This window comes from Cynara cardunculus (assembly GCF_001531365.2).
Source record: "Cynara cardunculus var. scolymus isolate 2C chromosome LG 6, CcrdV1, whole genome shotgun sequence".
Taxonomy (NCBI): domain Eukaryota; kingdom Viridiplantae; phylum Streptophyta; class Magnoliopsida; order Asterales; family Asteraceae; genus Cynara; species Cynara cardunculus.
Genome location: NC_037533.1, coordinates 14,562,868 through 14,573,975, shown reverse-complemented (window position 1 = coordinate 14,573,975; position 11,108 = coordinate 14,562,868). Strand labels below are relative to the sequence as shown.

At 35.3% G+C, this 11,108-nt stretch overlaps 1 protein-coding gene across 1 annotated transcript in view; it reads left to right on the top strand.

The window, feature by feature from the left end:
- The first annotated feature begins 3,733 nt into the window (after positions 1-3,733).
- LOC112514069 (serine protease SPPA, chloroplastic-like) overlaps positions 3,734-11,108 on the top strand; it is a 13,586-nt gene continuing 6,211 nt past the window's right edge. Inside the window, exons 1-7 of the mRNA XM_025120389.1 lie at positions 3,734-3,867; positions 3,988-4,193; positions 5,040-5,223; positions 6,048-6,185; positions 7,351-7,521; positions 7,600-7,703; positions 8,415-8,482. Coding sequence (XP_024976157.1) covers positions 3,822-3,867; positions 3,988-4,193; positions 5,040-5,223; positions 6,048-6,185; positions 7,351-7,521; positions 7,600-7,703; positions 8,415-8,482 — 917 coding nt within the window. The 5' untranslated portion in view covers positions 3,734-3,821. The remainder of the gene's footprint in view (positions 3,868-3,987; positions 4,194-5,039; positions 5,224-6,047; positions 6,186-7,350; positions 7,522-7,599; positions 7,704-8,414; positions 8,483-11,108) is intronic.

The window sequence follows — 11,108 nt, the reverse complement described above, 5'->3', positions numbered from 1 at the left end:
TTAAATAGTTAATTTAATAGTATCTTTGTCAAAAAAAAATTATAATATCTTCAAATTTATATTTTATTCAAAAATAAAAACATTATCGTTTTTCTAAAATCACATAAGACCATATTATAATATCGACAGAGATAAAAAATAAAACAAAATATTAAAATCAAGATGTATCTTGCTGTATTGCACGGGTACCCTTCTAGTAATTTAAAAGATATTTGTTTCAATAAAACATGTCAATGTTTAAACCATAGATTTTTTTAGAGTAAATTACATTTTTAGTCCTTATGATTGTTATTTATTATTATTTTTTGTTCTTATCTTGAAATAATTATGTTTTTGGTTATCGTGGTTACTGTTTTGTCACACTTTTGGTCCCTCTGACTAACTTTCATTAACAAAAAACATGTTAAATTAGGGTGGGTAATGGGGTGCATCATTAATCTATACAAATGAAGCATTTGTATATTGAAATTTATTTAAAAAAATGGAAAAAGATAAAAGAGTAAAAAGACTAAGATACCCTCAACTTAACTGAGTTTTTGCAACAAAATTAGTAGCTAAGGGGTTGTTTGGCAGTTGCTGAATGGTTTTGTGCAGAATGGTTAAGTGGTCAGAATGGTTAAGAGGGTCAGAATGGTTAAGTGCTGAATGAAATATGGTTGTTTGGTAAATGTTATCTGAATGACAACAAATTACCATTTTAACCCTCTGTATGATTTAGTACTGAATGAAATATAGTTGTTTGACAGATATCTAAATAAAACAATTACTTTGAAAATGTAACTACATATTTCATATTAATCCAAACAAACATAACATTACTTGTTCAAAACAAGATTTCATATTAATCCAAACCAATATAACATTACTTGTTCAAATTATAGAATAAACAAAAACATAACAATCAAATTCCAATATGATAGTTTTTTCACTAGTCTCATACACGTCCAGGGTTCTGTTAGCATCCGATGCATCTTCAACACTCTTCTCATTGCCTCTGCTTTTTCCAAATATCAGGCACAACTCATCATAACAAGGAAATGGCTTATTTCTCAAGCCCTCAACACTCTTCTATTTGATGTGGTTACCTTCACCCACTCATCCCATACATCATCATAGCATATTAATGTGCACTATGTACCTCTCCACTATATACCAAATGCATCTTTCATATTTGTTATTGCATCACAGTGCTTCTTTAATGTTTTGAGCCTTGATTCAATATGAGGACTAGCCTTTAGATTACATCCAGGAAGCTTACACCTGAGCAACCTGCACAAAGACAAAGTTCCTGGTTTGACATATTTTCCAAGTCCAAAACATGGGTTGAGCTATGGGTTCCTAAATCCATTACTAAAATACTACTTACTACTGTTTTTGTATTGAACTAACATATACCAAAATGATTAGCTCATATGTTAAAAGAAGATCGAAAAGGAATGAACAAGAAGCACACTTGCTGTTAAGTATTACAAATTGCACAAATAACTTGAATCCACCAACGATCAAATCGATTACCTCATCATATCGATTTGAAAAACAAAAAAAATGATGCACGTAAACATGAGATTTCATACAAGAAATTAGGGTTTCACTCACTTTTGGATTTGGGTTATGCTTTCATCCACAATATGATTGCAGAGAGAATAAGCATTCCCCCCCCCCTACCAGTAGATGGTTTCAGTTGGTGGTTTCAACCAGAAAATGAGATGGTTTCAATCGGTGGTTTAGACCAGAAAATGAGATGGTTTCAGTCGATGGCGACTGTGGAAGCGAGGATATCGATTTTGGGGAAATACCTGAAGCAAACGGCGACTATGGAAGCAGATGGAGGGAACGACGACCGTGGAAGCAGTGGGATTATCGCAGAAGGAGACGACGACCGGAAGAGATATGATCGGGGGGGGGGGAGACGGAGACCAACGATCGTGGGGGGTGGGAGGCGATGTGAAGGAAGCGCTATGTAGAAAGGGCAAATTTGGAAAAAAATAGATCTGAATGGTTTAGTGAAGGCTTGGACACAAAATGGTTAAGAGGGTTATGTAACCATTAAGAGGCTTGATTTTTTTTGCCAAACACTCCTTACCTCTTATCGATTAAGAGGTTGGCTCTTAATGTCACCATTAAAAGCCAAACAAACAGCCCCTTAATAAGCTTAATGAAATTCGTAACTTATTCGGTCAACTATACATCTATATACATGATTATTTGGTAGTAGTTTAATCATATTAAAATTGACTTATTCAGTAAGTTTCAAGGAGAGTTTTATGCAGAAAACAAAGTTTTTTTTAAAACTTGTCCCTTCTAATTAAAAAAATGTTCCTTTTTATTTATAAAAAAACTTAAACTAACAAAACATTCATTTGATTAAACTAAAAAAATGTTAAATATATTTCTCCAAAAAGAAGAATGCAAAGTTTTCGCAACTCTCACTTAGATTTAGAGGTGTTCAAAAACCCGACCAACCCGGTCAGTCCAACCCAATCTAACGTGGGATAATTCAAACCGAAGCAACCCGATGTCTAATCGAGTTGTAAAATTTTCAAACTGTAGGTATTAGGTTGATATTATGTTACTATTATTTGAAACCAACTTAACCCGATGAACTCGATATTCTTTTATTTCTTGGATTTACTATGATTATTGAGTTTATATTAATATATACATTAGATAATTACACTATCACGTACGCTCTTCATATATACATATTTTCAATCAATTTTCCATCCTTATATAACTCATTCGTATGTTCAGTAAGTGTGAACATATATATGTAAATTGAGAAAATTAATTGAATGTGATATACATAAGAAGTATGAATAAGTTGTATCAAATGGTTGATAATGGAAAATAAATTATGAGTAACGAAATAACATATTTAATGTTAGAATAATACGATTTAGGTTGGGTTGGGTTGCAATTTAATTTGGGTTAGATTGAATTAAGACTCTTCAAACCACATACATTAGATTGAGTTATTAAATACGTTGACCACTTTAACCCAACTCATACTCACATGGATCGGGAATCGATTTGGAAATGAAATGTCTTATTCTCTGGAGAAATCGTTAAGCAGAAATCGATTTCGTAAACGACATGGATCGGAGAATCGTTAAGTACAAATCGATTTGGTAAACGACAGGCGTCGGAGAAATTGTTACGAATCAGATAAGCATAAATCGTTAAGCAGAAACTGGAAGCAACAAAGATAATCGATAAGCAAAAACAGGATGCAAGCAGAAATCGTTTAGCAGAAACAAATAAGCAGAAATCATTAAGCAGAAACTGGAAGCAACAGATAAGCAGAAATCATTAAGCAGAAACTGGAAGCAACAATAGTAATCGATAAGCAGAAACGAGAAGCGAGCATAAATCGTTAAGCAGAAACCAGAAGCAACAGATAAGCAGAAATCGTTAAGCAACAATAGTAATCGATAAGAAGAAATGGGAAGCAAGCATAAATTGTTAAGCAATGATGAAACTGGAAGATGGTATTTTGTTATTTACACAATTTTGGAGGAAATGGATTTCAATTCCATCATTTTTACGAAGGAATGGTGAAAATCCTCAAATGAGAAAATGTTTGGAATTCAATTCCATAGATAACCAAATGTTGGAATGGAATTTGGTCAACAAAATTGACCATTCCAATTCCACCAGATTACCGCGGAATCCGACTAACCAAACGCGGCATTAGTTTCCATAATCTCTTGGAAAATAGGATTAAACAAAAGAAATTTGGTTGACTTTGACTTCCACTGATTGCATCTACCAACCATTCTTTATTAACCAAATTGATTGATTCTCATGATTACAACAAGATTATGGCTTCTAAATCAACTGAAATTTTGGAATCAGATCTCACAAGAAGTAAGCATTTATTACTATAATCCTGTTTTCAATCTGATTATGTTGCAATCATTAACATTGTCTTCTCCATTTGAGCTTTGAATTGCTAATTTGACACCAAAATTGATGATGTTTCCCCAGAGGATCACGAGGATAAACGCGAATGCAAGTCCGAATTGGATAATGGTGGCAGTTTTAAAGGCGATGATGAGTATCCTAGTGGCGAATTTGAGTTTAAAAAACCAGGTGTGTGGAAGAGCTCCGTGGTGAAGCTACGGATGATGGTTGCTTATCCATGGCAACGTGTTCGTAAGGGCAGTGTTTTGAATATCAAATTGCGTGGCAAGGTTTGGTGGTTTTTAGCCCTTTTTCATTTTTAACTTTCCTTCATGTGCATCGAATATTTGATTATTTAATTGATGATTGATGAACTGGAGAACTTTTTTTAAGATTTCAATAAGAAAACTTATCATAGAAGGCCATACTTTAAGACTGCAGATGAGACCTTTTTTCCAATCTGTAACTGATGTTAATCCCGTTGATTCTGTGAATACCCGGGAATAATCTCTTCTAAAGCTCATCGAAATAGTCTCAAACTCGAATTCAAAGTGAACTAAGAATTTGGATGGAAATGAAAAATTTCTGTATTCAACAAGTGACCATCAAGATTACAACTTCTAACACATAAATAAGGAGTCCAATAGGGAATGATGGACCGATCATAAATTATAAAAGACCAATCAGAAAATGGAAAAATAGCAAAAAGAACACAAAAATGATCCCAAAACATGTTTAAAAGACGTTTTTAGGCCTCAAAAATACCCGGAAGGGGCATATCCCAGGGCGTGCTCCTCATTCTAAGCTTTGAATCGGCGTATCGTGGGCCTGAAACAGAGACAAGAGCAAAAGTAATGCGCATTTAAATGCGACTCCCCTTGTTGACCCGGTCATGAGCTTCTAGGAACCCAGTCCTCCGCATCAGTAACATGACCCTTATGGAAGTACTAGATAGAATCCATGCATAGTTGGAAGTAGAACCACGGAATCTATAGCTTGGTTTGGTTAACTGGGGATCTACACCAACTCTTCATTCTTATGAATGAGTTCCTCATTATTAGTTGATATCACACAATTATGTTAACTGAAGTGAAAGAATTGGATGACAAATTGAATTTTACTGTTGCAATTTTCAGATATCTGATCAGGTGAAGCGTGGTTTCTCTTCAGGGTTATCCCTACCTCAAATCTGTGAAAACTTAATAAAGGCAGCATATGATCCTCGTATATCTGGGGTTTATCTTCACATCGAAACCCTGAAATGTGGATGGGGTAAAATTGAAGAAATTCGAAGGCACATATTGGACTATAGGAAGTCAGGTTGATTTACAATCGTCTTTATGGAATTTTGATTGAACTTATGGGCCGTTACCAAATGCTTACCGGCAACAACACCACCCTCAAAATGGATTGTTTGTAAGCGTTTCTTACCTAGTAACCGTTAACCGGGTAAGAGTTTTCTCCCTCACTTACTAGGTAAGATTCTCGCTACTTGCCATGCTCACCCAATAAGGTAAGTGACCCAATAAGCACTTGCCTAGTAAGCATTTGGTAAATGGCCCCTTACACGGTGTAGTGCAATTACTTAGATGAGTACTGTGTATCTTTTGGCCTTTAATGTTATACCAATTTCTGAATCTTTTAAATGAGTAAACGTCGATTTCTTATGTACTCTCTTTTGTTACCACAGATAGTAGGTCAATAGAGATGCACAATAAGGCTGAGGACTAAGACTGAAACCGAGGAATGGGACCACTTAAGGCTCGGTCTAGGCCTTTGGGCCTAAAATTAGATGAAGTTATTGGACCAAGGACTGGTCCTCAAAAGCCCGGTTCAGGTTCAATCCCGGTTCATGCCTGGTCAAATCCCGAATAACAGCTAGTTTATCTATTAATATACAAAAATCAATACCAGGGGTCCGGTTAGGACCAGTTAGGCCCGCTGGGCCCAAATCAGGTCTTAATTTTTTTGGTCAAGACCGGTTATAGGAGGACTGGGACTGTTAGTCAAACCTGCCAAGGACCAGTCTTTGGCCATCTCTAGACGACAATGCCATCTATTTTCCCTGTTGCATCTGACACAATGAGTAAATTTTCAACTACCATAATTCTGTTATCTCTATTAACTGTGATAATTCAATTTAGGGAAGTTTATCATTGGTTATGCACCTGCATGGAGTGAAAAGGAGTATTACCTTGGCTGTGCATGTGAAGAGCTGTATGCCCCTCCAAGTGCTTACTTTTCATTGTATGGTTTAAATCAGCGAGCACAATTTTTTGGAGGTATGTTGACATATTACATTTCAGCTCAAGCTTTATATGAGTAAGCAGAATGAAATATACGGTTGTCCCTGTTGGGTTGGGTTCAGGGAAAAACCACAAAAAAATGGAAAAGTGAGGAAGACCCTAATAACCATTCATTTGTTCGGTATGCACATGTGGATAAGAGTAATTTGTCCGGTATGCACACGTGCATAGAAACTGAAAAACATTTTCAAATCACTTTTATGAACATGTGCATACCGGATAAATGAATGTTTATTAGGGCGTTCCTCAGTTTTCGATTTTTTTGGTTTTCCGTTTATAGTTAATACAGAATGACAGTTAACACCTTCTATACAGAGAATTTTACTTGCTAAGTTTTCCTGCAATAGAAAACTGAAGTTGATTCATAATGTGGCTTTTCCAATAACAAATGCAATAACTATGGGTATTTGAATGTAATTTATGAATCAACTTGGGGATAATGGGTTCAAGATTGATGCAGAGTATGAAAACTGAAACAAAGATTAAACCTGTTGATTCCGTGAATACCCAGGAATAATTTATTCTAAAGCTCGTTGATTCAACAAAAACCTTAGCTTTAGGCTCAAACTCGAATTCACAGTGAACTCAGAACTTGGATGAAAAAAATGAAAACTACTGTATTGATCAACTGACTCCAGAATACACCTTAAGCAAATATAAAAGAGTCTCAAACATAAACGAGCCTGGAAAAGATGATAGGCCAAACATAAAAGCCCAAACTGAAAATGAAAAACACAAAACATGCTTAAACAGTGTTTTTGGACTCAAAAATCGTGTAGGCCTGAAACGGAGACCTGTAGCAAAAGTTATGCGCACATAAGCGCAACACCCCTATTGGCCTGTTCATGAGCTTCCAGAACAATAACGCTTGGTCCTCCAAGCATAGGCCCACATCAAAGATTTATCAGTCGAGGACTGTAAGGCCAATTTGTCAGTTTTAGCTATATAATATATCACCTTTAGTTCTGTTAGTAAAACTATTTTTCCTGGCATATTGCAAAAGCAAAAAGCATAACTACTTTTGTCTCTCAGCATGATAGTATATGTAGTCTTACAAAACAAGTATGGTTACATGTATATACCTAGACCTATAAAATCTCAAGATCAACTTCTAAACTTAACCAGAGTGCTATGCATAAAGGTGTACTTGAGAAAGTAGGTGTGGAACCACAAGTGCACAGGATTGGTAAATATAAGAGTGCTGCTGATCGACTAATTCGCAAGGATATGTCCGAAGAAAATCGTGAGGTGCTTACTACATTGCTAGATCACATCTATGAGAATTGGGTTGATAAGATTTCTCAAGCCAAAGGTGAAGTTACTTTGTGGTTTCACTGTTTCACCTATCTTAATGTATCAAAGTAAGCAGTTTGGATTGTTTCTTTTACAGGAATGAAAAAGGAAGAAATCGAGCATTTTATTAATGAAGGAGTTTACCAAGTAGAGAAGTTGAAAGAAGATGGATGGATTACAGATATAAAATATGACGATGAGGTAGACACTGGAAAAGAACATGTCCAGATATCTTGTATTAGGAATGGAGCATAATTCTTCCAGAAAATGAGAAATCATATCCTAACTTTTGCCATTAAATAGTTATTGGATTTCAAAATGTTAAAAAGCTTGGTTATTGGGTTATCATCTCAAATTGCCGCCTCATGAAAAAACATTATTTTATAGCCACCTCACAGTTTTTTCTCACAAAATAGCCAAGAAACCACAAGTCAATGCTGCAATACACTTTTTCTTGCGGTTTCTAACAAAATCTGACGCATCCAGTGACAAAGTGGGCCCACTGCAAAAACTGTTAGAAAACCGCAAGTCGCGTTACTGTAGTCCCTTGCATCTATGCACAAAAAAACAAGCCAAAGTCGCGAGATGCCAAACCACAAGCTTATTTCGCAGTTTCGCAACTGCAAGGCCATCAGCTTGCAAAACTGTAAGAAAAAGTGCCTCGCGGCATTGACTTGCGGTTACTTGGCTCTTTTATGAGAAAATTTAGTCAAATGGCAATAAAGTAAAATTCTTTTCCTTATATGGTTATTTATGATGAGAACCCTTGATTGATTATTGATGTTTGTGGTTTGCACTTTCATCTACTACAAAGGTAGTTCTAGTGTATCATATACCTCACTTTGTTTTTTTATATTCATTTATAGATATACCATTTCAGATATGTTACTGGTATTTGTGTGACCTTTTCAGGTTACATCTATGTTGAAAACAAAACTGGGCATTGCAAAGGAGAAAAAACTTCCGTCTGTTGCTTACAAGTAATGATCTCTCTTTTATAGTCTCTTTTTTCCCAGAATCTGCCTGTTGCTACTCTTTCTGCTTGCATCACTGTCTCTACTACTTAACAATTATGTCTCCCTGAAGTTCCTCTACCCTACATATTCTTTTATAGTAATCTTCATACGTGAGCATTTATTTTGCTGTATTACTAAAAATGTGATCTTTGTTGTCTCATAGAACAAATTCACTACAAGAATATTGGGTTTATAGGACATGAATTGAGTGTTCCAATAGACTTTTTATAGGACCAAATACTATTGTGTCCTATCTAAAGGTGTTGTAATAAGTTTATATGATGCTCTTGGGCGTCTTAAAAACTTTTTAGGACACTTTGAAACGAAGTGTAATGTTAGCCCTTTTATAGAACACTATTTGAAAAAGTATCTCATAAAACAAGTGTCCTATAAACATTTCGTTTCAAAAGTGTCAGAAAAAGTTTGTTAAGATGCCCAAAAGCGTCCTATAATCTTACAACACTTTTAGATAGGACACACAAAGGTAGGTCCTATAAAGTAGTCTATAAGGATGCTTAAACACTTTGGCGTCTTGTAAATTCAATTTTGTCGTAGTGAAAGACTTAATACCTAAACTTTGCGTCTTTTTTATGGTAATTATGAGATGTAATTGTTGTCTTATGTTGTGGTTGTTAATCAACCTTGGGGGCGGAAAGTTGTTTTTGGCACAAAATCGATGTTTTTGACTAGGAAGAAAAATCACAAACACATACACACAAATATTACGGAACAATAATGAGTAAGCAAGAGATATGATACCGAGGTTTAGAGAGGTCCACCAAAACGTTATTAGTCCTTTTTCCCCGAGACCCTTCTTGAGACATCAATTGACTATATTTGTACTTTATGGTAGAACACAAACCTTCAACAATAGATGTTTACAACAATCTTTTCCAACTTTTCTAAGCTAGAAAATAGTGAATCTCACACACACTAAGGAAATCACTTACAAGATGAATATTAAATAAACACTTGTTCCTAAATCAATCTCTCTTGAATGAATGTGTTTTTCACTTGAATGAGAGTGAAAGAGAATAGCTTTAAATGCTGGAGAAAATAATCAGAAATGTATTCAATGTGGTGTCATGAATGAGCCTTCAAAGCATTTTATTTAAACAAAAGGGATAACAAGTCTGCCGGCTTGTGGACGTCCGCAATTCTACTTTTTTCAGAAACTGTCAGATTTTGCTGTTTGTAAACACATTTTGTCAGAAAAGTTATAAGCTGGGGACGTCCGAGAAGCCAATCGAAACATCCGGGATTAGTTTGACAGATTATTTTAATCAACCACTTTTCAAAAAGTTTCTTACACACTCAACCACCGTACTTCTTTTACCAAAAGCATGTTAAACATTATAGGATCCCCATTATATATTTATGTTGTTGAAAGTTTGGCCAAGAGTTGGTGAATTCAAATCAAGATTTACAAAAGTAAATTATTCAATAATGGGGTATTTTGAAAATCAAGTCTTTAAAAAAAACCCTTCTACAAGATATTATTAGTTTTATAAAAATTGCCATCATTTTATAAAGGTACAAAGTAATTTTTATGATACCACAAAATCAACTTTGAAAGGGATTTTATTAAATATCTCATCCAATTAAGAAACTGATTTTTGAAATTACAACTACATATCAATATTACTAATTAATGAAGTTGTTGCTTGCGTGATACGTAATTGAGACTTCATATTAATTTGTTGGGGCAGTTCCCAAGAATATATTTGATAATTTGCATGCATTTCGAGGCTACATATGGTTTTTCTAATTTTGTCTTTTGATTTCCATTGATTTTTCTATGCACATCGATTGCAAATATTAGTACATGAATTTTGTTGGGTTTTATTTGTTATCGCCAAACTTAATGAGATTGTCAAGTGTATATTTAATTAAATAGTTTTGTAAACTTGCACCAAGAGTGGTTATTGTATTCATTTGTAGTAGTTCTCTTGTGCAAATTAATGTGAAGATTGAAGTGGTTTGGTCACGTTCTTAGGAGACGGATGGCGGCTCTGGTGAGGAGGTTAGAAAGTGTGAGGGTCGAGGGAGTGAGGAGGAGGGGTAGGCCGAGGAGGACTTGGGATGAGCAATTGAGATTAGACATGGCGACTAAAGGCAATTTCTGAGGACGACCTCTGATAGAAGCTTTTGGAGACGCATGATTAGGGTAGCAGACTAGAGGTGGGAACTTGTAGCTAGCCTAGACAGGAAGAAGGAATCTGGAGAGATAGAGGATGGGGGAAGGGTTAGTGAGCCGACAATTGGATCTTTTGAGTCCTAGATTAGACTAGGGGAATGTAGTTATTCCTGCCTTGGTTGTGTTTTCTTGTCTCTGCTATCTTTTCTTTTGTATGTTTTGTTGGTTTGTTTATTTGTTTGTCGTTTTGAATGTTGTTGCTTCCTTCTAACTCATTTTCAATTTTAGCATTGCCTTTCATTATTTCAAGTTCTTATGTTCTGGTTCTAGATATTTTTTGAGCAAGTTTCATTTTTTCTTTTCGCACACTTTGCACAAGCCGGGGTCTTTACAGAAACAGCCGCTTTACACTTCAGTATAGAAGTCATGTCTGCGTCCATCCACCCCCAGAGC